Below are 14,770 nucleotides of genomic sequence, written 5' to 3'. Positions count from 1 at the left end.
GATCAGAGCTGTTGCCCCTCACAGGATGGGTAAGACTATGTAATTTCATGGGGAAAAGGGGCTGTCGGTTATTCTCCATGGGACTGGGTCTGGCTTTTAATAACCACAAAGCAGTACTTCCTGTAATGATCTCATGAACTTCCCATTGATTCCTGCTGCCACAGCCCATGGCAGGGAGTCTGCAACTTGGAAATCTTCCCATAAGTTTCATAGATGGAAAACCAGGCTCTGACCGCCACTAACACCCTTCTCACATCCCATAGTCCACAAGGAAAGTGTGGGTGCTTAGCACCCACAGCTGGAGGAGAAACTTAACACAGCCTCACCTATGGGAACTACATGATGTCTCAGGAGCAGGTAAGCTATGGAGCTGCCTGAGCCACTCTCATCATCGTGTGGGTAGTTGGTACTGCCAAAGATATGTGGCTGCACAGCTTCTTCTGGCTTACTGCATGATCAAGGGTATGGTTTGACAGCCCAGCAATCTGCTGCCAAAAAGGACAATGACCCATTTTCCCTGTGTGAATGTGATCTCCCAGTTCTCCTCTGCCATCACCATTGGGCCTCATCTCACACTGCCATCAGGGTGCTAACATGAAACCCAAATAGAAATGGTAAAGCAGAGCCAGGGCTGCGGGGGAAGGTGGGATTGCAGGTAAGCCTTAGGTCAGCACATCATCCTTGCAGAGGTGAGGAGCTGGTGGGACTCTGTCAACCAAGCCACACCAGGAGATGAACCAGGGCTTCACAGCCACCCCCCCGTGTTTCCTTCTTTAGCAGACCTGTGATTTTCAGTGTGTACTGCTAAAAAACCCACTAAGTTCAGAAACTTTTACTAACTTAAAGGATCACCCTAAAGAGGGGCAGGTGGACTCAAATGTGTGGCCAAACATGGGCCAGATTCAGCTCTTGGCCATGTGGCATAAAGGCAGATGAAACTTCATAAATCAGGTACGAATCAGGCCCTTCAACATGGGGCTTGCTTGTTTGCTAGCAACAAACATACACTACCATCTTGTCAGTGATGTGCACAGGAGGAAAATGATGTCCCTTTGGATATGTCTTTCTATTTGTGTTAACCTCATGAGGGTCATGACAACAAAGACCAGAGTTCAGGTTCGTGCCGTGAAAAACACTGATGCATCCTTTAACTTTCTTGATTTAGCCTCAGGAGGGCTTGAAGAGGCAAGAGCAGCGCAAGGAGGCAGTCATTAACATTTCCTCTGCCCAGTGAGGAAACGAAAGTAATAAACATCCCATTAAGTAAGGGGAGAGAACAAACAACCCTATGAAATTCAGAGGGTATTTTTAGTCTGAAAACAAAGCAATCCATCTTCCCCGCAAAGTAGAGCTGTTCAGATGAAAAGGAAAAGAGGAGAGAACTTGCGCCAGAAGGAGTGGCAGTGATAATAATTGTTAGGATTATTGTTACTGTTAATATTGATAGCAGGCTGTCCTCATTCTCCCAGTCACTTCCCTCCACCCTCCCAGCAAGTGACGTGTGGGCCTCAGCCATGGAGGACGATGGGTGGCCAGGAACAATGCAGCCACTGACGTGAACCGTGTTTTGAATGTGAAACTCTGCATTGTGAGTGCCAGCTTCAGTGCAATAAAGTGTTCCAGTGCTGGTGATGGATGAATAGAGACGTATGGTGTAAAATTAAATGTGTTATTTTTTCCCCCCCATCCTATTTTTTAATGCATTAGAAAGCACAACAACTTGGTTTCTCTTAATTTTATTCCTTTCTTAAGGGATTTGCTACCAAACAAATGACTGGCCAGCTTTGTCTGGTAATGGATAGGAGAATTGATAGGGATTGAAAAGGTATGGAAGCAGAGAAGAAGAATTGTGGTTTCTGTTTCTTTTTTCTTGTAGAAGGATGAAGCAATTCTGGAAATGAAAAGGAAAATTCTAGCACAGCACCTACAGGATAACACAGAACATTTCTTTTTTACCAGTAGAAAAAATCAGTTCCTGCAAGAAGATGGGATTAATTCCACACAGGCCTTTAGACTTCTAAGTTTAGGCACTTCATAGAGTCCTTGGTGAAAGCCAGGGTCCTCCAGACAGTGATTCAGGGAAGGAACACAATGCACATTGCAATACATAATTGGAGAGGGACCCTGAAACCATGATAGGATAATACAGCATCCAGCAGAGTTCTACTGAGCATAAGAACCATAGAATCATAGAATCATAGAATAGTTAAGGTTGGAAAGGACCTTAAGCTCATCCAGTTCCAACCCCCCTGCCATGGGCAGGGGCACCTCACACTAAACCATCTCACCCAAGGCTCTGTCCAACCTGGCCTTGAACACTGCCAGGGATGGAGCACTCACAACCCCCCTGGGCAACCCATTCCAGTGCCTCACCACCCTCACAGTAAAGGATTTCTTCCTTACAAGCAGCTTATAAGACAGCACAACTCAGCTGCACCATAAACTTTCCCAAACCCTGGGATCTCCCCCTTCTCACTCACCCACCAGGTTCATCTGGCTCACAGCTCCGGCTCATCTCCAAGAAGTGTCATGTCTTGACATAAGGCAGGTCTGAGTGAAACACTCAGCCAGATGAGGTGTCAAAGGGATGTCAACCCTAAAAAACCCAATCCAAACCTGATCGATCTGCTCTAAAGTGCAGCAAAAGCCCACGTCCTGAATGGCTGCAAGGGGTAAATGCCACCTGGCTCTGAGTGCATCTAGTCCTCGGCAAAGCACTGCTGCGACAGCACTGGGGAAGGTGCCAGTGCTGTCTACAACTGAGTGTCCCTTTCATCTGGTCCCTCTCCCCGCACAGGGGTTTCCTGCTGGCTGCCGCACACTCCTTCTGTCTGCCTACAATAAGTCTGTTGGCTTTTCTCTTTCTGTCTCCTGATTTTTGGGGGTCTGATCCTAATCTACTGTGGTTTAAATCTGTTCAGGAAGCGCTAGGGAGACAGCCCACGTTGACGCTATCCCTGCTGGGCTACAAGATGTGGCTCTTGCTGTTTTCTCTCCTTTCCTTGCTCCTGCTTAGCTGTTTCAGAGGCAACTACCCCTCCTCAATGATCACCCTTTTTCTTCCTCCCTCACACTTACTTCCCACCTCCTTTTCTGCTCTTTTTGCCACCCTCTTGAACCTCCTGTGGCCATCAAGAGGACCATATGCCCTGCAGTCTCCATCCATCCCCTTGCCAGCTGCCCTGAGGCCAGGCAGCTGATTTCAACAGAAGCCTATCTGCCTCTTTGTGAAGCCCTGGGATAAAGCTGCTGCGGCTATGAAAGCCTTCCCCCCAGGCTGTCCCAGTCCATGGCTCTTGTCCTTCCATGCCTGTCTATCTATCTGTGCCCGGAAATTGTCTGTCTGCCTGAAATTACCTCTCCTTGTCAGCTCCCAGTGCTCTACATCTCTCTCCTCCCTTTGCTTCCGGCTCCCCTCTCTCCTCCTCCTCTACCCACGCTCCTTACTGTAATTAGAAATACAATGAAAATGCTTATCGCTATGTCTTAATCAGCAAGTCATCCCCAGCAGGTCCAGAAGGAAAACCCCCATTCCTCCTCGTTTATCCCCCACCACCTCCACAGAAGAAGAGAGCACAGATTAAGAGGAGAGCCCTGTGGGATGGTTGTTGAATAAGATTAACTCAGAGACCTGGAAAGGGTCAACAGAAACCTTATGGTATTCAAAAAGGACAAATTCTGTGTCTGGGAGAGTCCCTGGCAGCAACTGATTGGCATAAATAGACCTGAGGGTGCAGGTGGATGGAAAGCTGAGTATGATCCAACATAATCCAATATGATCCAGTGTGTCCTGGCAGTAAAAAAATATATCCTGGATTACATCTGATTATGGAATATATCTGATTATGGGAGCATGAGAACAGCCAGGAGATCAATAGACATGATTATCCCCCTCTACTCAGGGCATGTTAGAACATACCTAGCTCTTACAACTGGATTTAGCCCACTTAGTGCAAGATATTGATCAACTGGAATGAGTTAAGCACAGGCCATTGAGATGATCAGGGCTAGAGCACTTGCCTGGTGCCTGGTGTAAGGTTAGGACTTGTTCAGCCTGGAGAAGCAAAGGCTTTGGGGTTCCCAACAACAATATCCCATAGCTGTGGGGAGGTTATCAACGAGATAGAGCTGAGCTCTTCATAGAGGTGGTTGGTGAGAGGACAAGGGACATTGGGTATAAATAGAAACAAGACAGTCTTGGTATAAGGAAAAATCTTTTTCCTCTGAGAAGAGTTATGCAGTGGAGCAGGTTGTCCAAAGAGGGATGTGCAATACCCATCCCTGGGGTTTTCGATATCTAAAACCTGAGCTACCTCATCTGACCCAGTAGCTGACTCACCTTAGAGTAGGAGGTTGAGCTAGAAACCTCCTGAGGTCCCTTGATAATCCTGGGATACTGTGCCAAGTCCTAAGTGCCAAATGAGGCCATTCAGACTGATGATTCCCCCCCACAGTGAAAACTAACAGAGTAGGAAAGAGACGGATTTAATGGGATTGGGTTTATAGCCAGTTCATCCCAGACTGGCATTAGATGGAACAAGGTCATGTTAAAAAGAGGTCACTTTGCAAAGTTAAATCCAGTCTATAACCTGTTGCCACCCACTGGAAATCTCCTAAAGGCCATTTCTGTGTGAAAAGCTTTCTGGAGAATCTCTTAGCACTACTCCAGAGATACAGAAATTGCACAGTCTCTTCTAATTCATGTGATCTCTTACTGGCAATGCAGGTTTAAGCTGGACTCTCAGAGGTATAGAGACCATAGCATAAAAGGCTCCAGATCTGTCCTAAACCCTTACTTGATTCATATTTGGCCCTTCCTTCAAACACAGATGCACTATACACTTGTGCTTAGGAAAGCTGGGTGAAAGCAGAGCAAGTAAGCAGGACAGAGGACATTGCTCTCTGCTGGTCATATCCTTATCATGTTATGTATAGGGTCAAGTGGCATTGGGAGGGTCTGCTGGATTAGGAATCCTGTGTTTACAGTCTCAGGGTTCTGTCCCTCTCCTTACTCACCATCACTCCCCATAGACAACCAAACCACGCAGCCCTCCTATCTCAGCTTGCTGCTGCCCTAAATAACCCTCCTGTTTCCATACAGCAGTAGTGTTTGTCCATGTGCCACCACCTGGTAAGGAACAGCCACACATCTTGCAGCACATGGATATGGAAGGGGGAAAGGGAGTCCTGACCCCTGTCCCTCATCCCCTTCATCTTAACCACCACCAGTTTGCTCCAAGGGGAAACTGCTTTAATGCCTGGGGCCACTCAGAGCTCCTTGCAGCAGGACTTCACTGAAAGACCACACATCTCCTCACTGCTAACGGGCTGGCTGCAATCCCACCAGGAAACACATGGCCAGGAGCCGTGGGAGACCCATCCTAAGCCTCCCTGGCACATTGCCCGTCACCCTAAGCAGAGGCAAGGCATTTCCAACAGGCTTGAAACCCCTTTTTAGGTAATATTGATGAATCAGTGTCCTACTGCCCCCATCCACTGTTATTGGGAGAGGATGAGAAGCCCCAGATGTCCTCAGTACCTCTCCGAGGATGTTCCGGCGGGGAACTCTCTCAGATTAGGGAATCCTTTATCTCTGGCTTATATAAGACCCGGGGATTCCTTTTATGGTTGGCTTTTCCTGCTTTGTTAAGAGCAAAGAACAAATGTAGCTTCATCTGCGCTTGTGGGTTGGCTAACTGATTAAGCATCTGATTCAAGCTAAGTACGGAACAGGCTTTTGATGGGCGGACTTAATTTGGTGTAAAGAACCAGGATGCTATCCCCCTCCCTTACTGAATATTCCCAAGATAGAGGTTGGTCGGGTGCAGTTAGGCAGCGGGGATGACTCCCACCTACCAATGCTGTAGAAAGTCCAGTTTGTACTGAAGTGGCTGGCTCCTGTGGGTGTTTCCCCCTCTCCTTCTTCCGCCCCCCCTTCCCTTTTTTTTTCTTTGCCCTCCCTTTATCTCTTTATTTTCCCTCTTTTCCCTGCTGATTTGCCACCATTCCCAAAGCATTTGCATTAGCAGTGAGCTCACTCTGTGTGTATGTGGATGTGTGCGGGGGCCCCGTGGGAGTCTGTCTTCGTGTGACACACTGAATTCCTCCTCATCTCCCCCTCCGCGAGTCCTGCCAGGGGAAGCATGCTAATGATGACCTTGCTGAGTAAATAGTTGTGGAATGAATAAGTGTGGTTTTCATCCCCCCCCCCCCTTCACTTCTCCCCGCAATCTGAAAGGCGGAAGGTGCGATTACTCATCCATCTACCCAACTGTCTCCAGCACCTTTCAAGTGCTTCTCGCGTCGAGTCTGGGGGTGTGCGCGAGGGGGTGGGAAGCGAGGGGAGGCTGCCAAGATCTGGGTTGCCACAGACACCGGCCTCGCATCTCCTCCAATGAACGCCGCGCTGAGAGTGCGAGAGGAGGCAGGGCACCACCCACATGTTGAGCTGTGTGGGGTATAAGTAGATGGAAGAGCCTGGACTAGTGGCAGTTCAGCCAGGGAAGAGAAGCAGCTCTTTGCATCTCTAGTGAAAGCATTTCTCGACTCACCCAAGTTCACAAGAGGAGAAAGCACCGGGATTTTTTTTGCAGCAGCTTTCAGCTTCTGTGTGCATCTCTCTGTGTTTCTCTCCAGCGGGGACTCTGCGGCCGTTCAACTCCGGACAAGCAGGTAGCAGGAGACATTCAGCCAACTCCTCTCTCCTTGTTCCTGGATCCTGGCTCTCTCTGGGACACCCTGAGCACGTGAGACCGGCGTTTCCAGCTGGAATTTGCCTACAACTCTGTCTGGGATCCCCAGGGACCGAACAGCTCGCTCTGCGGTGATATCTGATTTGGTTGTGTTTGTGTTGAAAAGTCCTTTGAGGGGGGTTTAGAAGTCTCTGTGTGTCTTTCAGGAAGTGCTGTGGTGGGGGTTTGTTGAGAGCCAGCTCTAGTGCCAGGGCTTTACAACACAGTTCTGTCTGTGTTTGACACTCGCACGGTCGGAGCCATGCAGCTGGACAATGTCACCAACGCTGGCATCCACTCCTTCCAGGGGCACCGTGGGGTTGCCAACAAGCCCAATGTGATCCTGCAGATAGGGAAGTGCAGGGCAGAAATGTTGGAGCACGTCAGGAGGACCCACCGGCACCTCCTGACTGAGGTCTCCAAGCAGGTGGAGCGCGAGCTGAAAGGCTTGCAGAAGTCAGTGGGGAAGTTAGAGAATAACTTAGAGGACCACGTCCCAACTGATAACCAAAGGTGGAAGAAGTCCATCAAGGCCTGCCTGGCCAGATGCCAGGAAACCATTGCCCATCTGGAGAGGTGGGTCAAGAGAGAGATGAATGTTTGGAAGGAGGTCTTTTTCCGTCTGGAGAAGTGGGCGGACCGACTGGAGTCCATGGGAGGCAAATATTGCCCTGGGGAGCACGGCAAGCAGACTGTGTCCGTTGGGGTGGGAGGCCCAGAGATAAGGCCGAGTGAGGGTGAGATTTATGACTATGCCCTTGATATGAGCCAAATGTATGCACTGACCCCTCCTCCTGGGGAAGTGCCCAGCATCCCCCAGGCCCATGATTCCTACCAGTGGGTCTCTGCATCGGAGGATGCTCCAACCTCCCCAGTGGAGACTCAGGTCTTTGAGGATCCCCGGGAGTTCTTGAGCCACTTGGAGGAATACTTAAAGCAGGTGGGTGGAACAGAGGAGTACTGGCTGTCTCAGATCCAAAACCACATGAACGGCCCAGCTAAAAAGTGGTGGGAATACAAGCAGGACTCTGTCAAGAACTGGGTTGAGTTCAAGAAAGAGTTCCTGCAGTACAGTGAGGGGACTCTGACTAGGGATGCTATCAAAAGGGAGCTGGATTTGCCACAGAAAGAGGGGGAACCCCTGGATCAGTTCCTTTGGCGCAAGAGGGACTTGTACCAGACTCTCTATGTAGATGCAGATGAGGAGGAAATCATCCAGTATGTGGTAGGCACCCTCCAGCCCAAACTGAAGCGCTTCTTGAGTTACCCCTTGCCCAAGACCTTAGAGCAGCTGATCCAAAGAGGGAAGGAAGTCCAAGGCAACATGGACCACTCTGAGGAGCCCAGCCCACAGAGGACCCCTGAGATTCAGCCAGGAGACTCTGTGGAGACCGTGCCTCCTTCAACCACTGCCAGTCCCGTGCCGAGCAATGGGACTCAACCCGAGCCCCCTAGCCCACCAGCTACTGTCATATGAGCTAGTCCATGGGGGTCAGCGGTCTGGGTTATTATGAAAGGGAGAAAGGGGCTTATTTAGGAAGCTTCTCCTTGGGGAGAGGTTCTGGCTGAGATGAGACATGAGGTGTGCTCAGTCCAACAGCCCATAGCAGAGCAATTAACTTTGCTTGTGGGGGGAGGGAGGTGATGGGGTACCTTAGGATGTGGTTGCCCACCTCACCTGAGCCATGCAGTACGGTGGTGCTGGAGATACTGCTTGCACCACTGTGGGGAACAGACAATTTTATGGGATCCCTGACAAGAAACTAGAGACAATTCCTAACTTCAGAAGCAGCTGCTTAGCACAGGCAGCTTGCAAGGACTTCATATGAGTGCAGCAATTGGCTGAGGGTTCCTACCCATCTGGATCTTTCCTTCTCCTTCTCTCCTCCCTCTTCTGAAGAGGTGCCCTTGCCCTGAGGAGACATCTTTCTTTTGACCCCTGCCCTTCTCTGATTTATCACTGGGCTTTTGTTCACTTGGCAATCTCCTGCTTTTATTGCTCCAAAGGCTTAAATATGTTTTAAAGGTTTTCTTTAAAGGAATTCCTATGACTTCAGGAACTGAAAACTCTAAGAATCTGGATTATTTTTAGTGGGTTTTTTTCATTTCACTGCACCTAATACCTGCTTTAATGTTTTTCCTCTCAAGAGGCTTTTACCGGTTTATTTCTTGCCTTAGTTTCGGCTCACTCTAATCAAGGCCACTGCAGTGCAGAGGAAAATCTCACCCTTTCTCTGCACATTATTCTGTGCATTCAGCAGGAAACAGGAGTTTCAAATTTAATTCTGAGCTCATTTATTAAAGGGGAAGTCTCTTTCCTTTCAGAGAAGAGAGGATGTTGAGGTGGACAGAGGAGGCACCAGAGCTATTTTAAGAGGGTGGGGGGAAGAGAAGGGAAATAAATCCTTATACTTTGAATTAAAGAAACAAACACAACCTAAATCCAGAGCAAAATATACCCAGAGCAGCAAATCAAATCCATGCTGATGTGTGGAGACAACAGGAGCTTTTGCCATGTAAATGCAAAAAAGAAGTGAAGAGAGGAGCTGTGTGTCCCAGCACAGTTTCAGCCTGTGCATCACAAGGAACAGTTTCTGCTCACACAGACAGATACAAAATGCTCTTGGAAAGCCCAACACCCTTGTCCTGGAGCACCTGAGGACAGAGCCTTGATTGTTCACAAAGAGCTTTCTACGGCGTCTTCCTGTGGATGAAGATAGACTTGGACTCTGTGACATTTTCCATGTTGAGACAGTATTGCTTAGCGCTCCCCTTGCTTTGGCCAACATCTGATGATAGGACTTTGAGATGACACTTCTGTAAGACATATTCATGAAGTCTGGCTCTCCAAAGCTTCTCGAGGCTGGACACATCTCAAGCATCATCTGCATTCACCACCAGACCAAATAAACAACACCTCTGTCAGACAAGCAGCAGCGATGCAGCAACAGGAATGCCCCTGGGATGCTCCTAGCACTACCACAGCAGTGACATGTGGCACTGATGGCTTGGAAGGCCTTTTGGTGTGCCTCCTTCCAAGAGGCTGAAGGTAAGGCAACTCTCTGACACTCCTCAGACCAAAATTAGCCATAGCCTGTCCAGTAGGAACCTGGCAATGGGATAAAAACAATACCTGAAATGGGACATGAAGCATTTTAAGTGACAGATTAGGGTTGTGAGGAAGGGGTAGAACCAGCAAAAGAGAAATAAAGGACAGTGAATGGGAAAAGTTTCCAAACAGGACAGTATCTTGTACTTTCTGGTTAATATGGGGAGGAAATAGGAATTTTCATTAGCCCAGGCCAAGGACTTGCCCCATGGTCCATGCACAGCTCGAAGGAGATGCATGTTTGCTCTGCACCCTTGCTAGGTGTGAGTAGGTCTCAGGAACAGTAGAAGAATCTTCTCTTGGTTGTTCAGAGTTAATCAGCAGTGGCTGTGTCTGCAGAGAGAAGGGAGATTTCTCACTAATGACCTGGGATGAGTGATGGGGGAGTGGGTGTCATTGCTGAGTATGAGCTGGCCGCTCATTACAAACATTATCTTCTCTTGGTTGCAGTGACTCACTCAGATCCTCCTCTGAGAAGGACTCACTTCACAGTGCTCAGGGTTTGGAAAATAAGCCAAAGAGAAAAAGCTTCAAAACCAAGGATTCAACATCAGAACTGCTGTCAGGATCCCCAGCCACCGACTGCTGGATCCACTGTCTGAAGGAAAGCCTGGCACAGGTAATTACCTCCTATCCTACCCTTGTGGGCCTTTATTAGCATCCCCAGGGCCCTCACATGAAATATTGAATAGCCCAGGTCTTTGGACTTCAGAGCCAGTGGTTTCAAAATCCTGGTCATGTGGGATTTCAGCTTCTTGATGTAGCAACCCAATGATTAATGTTCTGGGGACAATGCACATCATGCGTTTCTTTCTGATGGACCACTGGCAAATGCTTAGATGCCAATATGAGTGGGATCTCCAGGGTGCAAACTCCAAGTGGGCATAGCTGAATTTAACCCCATGTCCTGAGAAATCCCCTGTGTTCTCAACTTGAGATATCTAACTGGAGCTATTGCATTGCATTTTCTTTAACAGAGATCCCTGCTGCTGTTGCTGCATTTCCTTCTCTGTGCCCAAGAGTTCTGCTTTCCCAGGGGAGAAGCAAGTGCTGCAGGATGACAGAGGGCAAATCACTCACCAAAGAGCCTCTCATGCAGCACAATGCAGTTCAAGGTGCTGAGAGCCAGAATGAAAGGGGGAAACCACTTCCGACAGGACAAAGAAAAGTCTGAGCTGGTCCAGGTACTCCAAGCAAAGAAGAAAGCCTTAAGAATGAAAAGAGAAAACAAAAAGGCAGAACAGAAGAACCAAGTCTCAGCTTTGTGGACAGCAAGGATGCTGGTCTTGTGCTGACTGTCTGTTGAGATGATACCATACCTCTGCAATTTGGGGCCACTGGGACTCCCCTATAGAAATCTTTACTTAGATTATCAGCTAAAAGAAACTTTCCTGATTAACTTTACCAAATGACTGACCCTACTTAGGCTACGAACCCTCCAGGCTGTTAATGCTGTAACTCATTTTTCCTGAGTTGAGGGTAGCTTCATTTCATGCGGGTATTAGTTTCAAACCTCAAAGGGCTCTGGAGGTTCGGAGAAGCATCCTGCAGTTCCAGATGCTTGTCTGAACTGCTTGAGCCTGCACAACTGTCTTGCCAGAAATGATAGTCTTGTGAGACAGCAGGCGCTTCCTGGATCTGCATGGGCCAGAGTTACTGCAAGAACTGGGGTTCTTGTGCTGGCTTTGGCATGACTGTTTCCATCCAGACCCAGGAAGTGCAAACAGTGTGCAAGAGGAAGAGCTTGGATGAGTGGACAAGGCAGTATCGGTTCATATCTCAGATGAGGAGGTCCAGTTGGTTCCTCTCTCTTCCAGAGCCAACTGTCCTGGGTATGCATGTGAGCGTGTCAGTGCAGGTGTATGTGTGTTGAGCAATCAAATCCACCTCACTAAATTCTGTGGTGTTCTGTTACATTTGAACTAAGCCAATGGGACCTGATGTGCATTCCAACAATGCTCAGCAAAAATGTCCAGGACTAGAAAACTGGGTAAAACTATGTAAAGGCAGACTTCACAGGCATCCTCTCAAGGTCAAAGTGATGTTTGAGGTGCTTAATTTCCACAATCCCTTACAAAGGACTTGGCAGCCTCAAAAGGCATTTTATTTTTCCATAGACTTTCCTGCCTTTTTAATGAATTATCCTGTCTGTGCTACTTGCTCATTTGGTCCTGAGGTTTATACATTTTCAGCTGGCTTTTTGGAGTGTACAGAACTGAATCTCCTGGACTGATTTTATTTCAATTACTGCTCCTGGCAGATCGGAGCTTTACTTGTAGCACCCTGGTTTATATTGCCAGCCTCTCCAGGAAGGGCTGGTAGTTTATTTTCCTGGGGCAAAGGCACATGAATGAAGAAGTGTGTATGTGTTGTGTCTGTGCAATTTTAGTGGATTTCAACCACTGGGGTTTTTTTCTTTCTTTTCCTTAGGCAATTTTACATTTGACTCTGACAAAACTACTTTAGAGGTTTTATTTTTACTAGAGATATTATTAATTCAAGGAACCTTGTACAAAAGGCAAACGCATTGAATTGCTACAGGTTATAGGGGTTGAAGCCAAAAGGTCTTTGTAAGCCGACATCACTCGCCCTAGATCTGACTGTATCAGGCAGTTTATTCCTCATGTGTCATGTTGGAGTTACAAGATCACACCAAACCACTAGAACCTGTCAATAGAATAGTGCTACGCTCTATTTGCTATTGTAGCAAAACCTTTTGTAGATTTATACAATAAATCTTTGACATATCTGATTCAATTGCTTTGTGTCTTGCTTTCTGGTCTTTCTTCTTTGGGTTATGGGAGACTCAAGTGTCTATTGCCCTCTGAAGAGTTGTTCTCGTCAGTTTTTTGGGCTTATTTGACTTATGAAATCTTCCTTCTCAGCAAAAACTAGATGATTGACATACCATGCCTCTGAAGAAGAGGGTTTGGATATAGAAAATATGGAGATATTTTAAGGGGGCTGTTTATCATCTCAGATTGAGTCAAATGTAGCCCACGAGGCTGAAAGAAACAGTCCTTTGTTGGACTGTGGATTGTGAAGAGCTCTTGTTGGGTACAGCTAAGAGAAACAGAGAGCAATCACATTCTCATCCATGCTTGAGAGATAATATTCATGGAAGAGCAGAGGCAAATCAGGACAAGGTAAAAGAATCACTAAGCCTGAATCAGCTCTATTTGATATCCAAAGACGCTTCAGAAGTCAGAAGAGCGGCACTCAGAAGCACGGAGAGCTGGAAGCTACTATCAAGCTGGTGCTTTGCTACTTGATGCATTCCCATACAGCAGGGTTATTTCTTGGGTTAGTTACCTATAAAACACTCCTGGGTCATTGGGGCGGGAGACAGGGAACATAGCAGGGTGTTTTTACAATAGGCTGGTCTCAAAGATCTGGCCCAAAAGACATTCAGTCTATGAGAATACAGGATTCTGCTCTCCCTCTACAGATCTCCGCTCTTCTACAAAGGTTTTGAACTCAGATGGATTTAGCTCCCATTCCCTGATCTGTCCCTCGTCTCTCTCCAACAAGGAGGGTTGTAGGACTATCAGTCCAGGGTGTGATACAACTGGTAACGTGAACTTGGGCTGGTCATCTGGAGAAACAAATGGACTCCTTTCACAACAGGCACTAAATGTGCACTGACAGATGAACCTCCCAGATAACCTTTTTGAGCTCAGGTTGGGAAGGCAGAACATGGTCTAGTGGCCAAAGATGCCTAATGGACAACTGCTATTTTTTTATTTTTCAGCTTTTTACAGCTCATTCAACCGCAGAATCTTATCAAGAGTGACAAACTTTGAAGATGCAATTTGGGTCTGTATCTAAGCTTTGCCTTTGTCCCCTAAACTACTGTCATCAGTTAAAAAGAGGTGAAAAATAAGCACTGAGGGGACAGACCAGCAGCAGGGCTGTAGTCAGTGCCATCCCATTTTGGGACATTATAGAAGAAACTGCACAGGAGAGCAGGGTTAGACTTTGCATGCCCTACTGGCATGGCCAAAGTACTGGGTCTCAGGAAAGGACCTACCTGATGCAGAATGAAAAGTAAAGCTGCTCAGCTGGAGGTGCTGAGCTCTTCCAGCAGAGGGGGGCAGAACTCCACTGAACACTGTGGGAATTCACATTAAGAGGCTATAATGAGAAAAGTCTATCCTCATCATCTTCCATCCCCTACTCAGTGTGGTACAAGATCAGTGGTTGCTTCAGTGGAGAAGGTCTGAGAGCAAGGAGAGAAGAGTCAATGAGAGGTCAATGCTGAGACGTGAGCAGGTCTGATGGACAAGTTACAGTGGAATAAGATGGGCAGGATGGGGATGCCCTTCTGAAAGAAGTGGGAGAGGTTGATGAGGCTGGGAAATGCCTCATCTGTGACTGAGACAAACTTTGCGACTGTGTTGGATAAACTTAGAAAGTTTGCAGTTTTGTTCTAAAACCTTCCAGATTTGAATCTGATAATTGTAATTTACCTTCTTTCTGGCAGTTCTGGATGAAAGTTCATGGAGTCACTGGGTCTATACCTTCATTTAATGAAGAAAAGCCTTATTACTGCTCCTGGCTGTATCAGTAGGGAGTAACTGTGGATAGATACAGCCCAGTGATGGATTAACTGGCTCAAACTAGTTGAAACACCTTCCAAAGCAAAGTAGGAACCATCCTTGTGTTCTTCTTTACTGTGAAGCTGGTGAGGCACTGCTGGGACCGGTGCTGTTTAATATTTTCATCAATGACCTGGATGAGGGAACTGAGTGCACCCTCAGCAAGTTTGCTGATGACACAAAACTGGGAGGAGTGGCTGACACACCAGAGGACTGTGCTGCCATTCAGCGAGACCTGGACAGGCTGGAGAGTTGGGCGGGGAGAAACTTGATGAAATTTAACAAGGGCAAGTGTAGAGTCTTGCATCTGGGGAAGAACAACCCCATGTACC

At 47.5% G+C, this 14,770-nt stretch overlaps 1 protein-coding gene across 1 annotated transcript; it reads left to right on the top strand.

Annotated features, from left to right (window-relative positions):
* The first annotated feature begins 6,420 nt into the window (after positions 1 to 6,420).
* Positions 6,421 to 12,592, top strand: ARC (activity regulated cytoskeleton associated protein). The gene is made up of 3 exons (XM_065669052.1): positions 6,421 to 9,780; positions 10,291 to 10,459; positions 10,818 to 12,592. The coding sequence occupies exon 1, from the start codon at positions 6,994 to 6,996 to the stop codon at positions 8,206 to 8,208; it is 1,215 nt and encodes a 404-aa protein (XP_065525124.1). The 5' UTR covers positions 6,421 to 6,993; the 3' UTR covers positions 8,209 to 9,780; positions 10,291 to 10,459; positions 10,818 to 12,592.
* The last annotated feature ends 2,178 nt before the right edge of the window (positions 12,593 to 14,770 follow it).

Source organism: Lathamus discolor, chromosome 2, assembly GCF_037157495.1.
Source record: "Lathamus discolor isolate bLatDis1 chromosome 2, bLatDis1.hap1, whole genome shotgun sequence".
Lineage (NCBI taxonomy): Eukaryota > Metazoa > Chordata > Aves > Psittaciformes > Psittacidae > Lathamus > Lathamus discolor.
The sequence above is the reverse complement of the archived record's forward strand: the minus strand, read 5'-3'. Positions and strand labels throughout refer to the sequence as shown.

Coding starts and splice junctions, on each gene's coding strand:
- ARC (XM_065669052.1), top strand. CDS start 6,994: ATGCAGCTGGACAATGTCACCAACGCTGGCATCCACTCCTTCCAGGGG.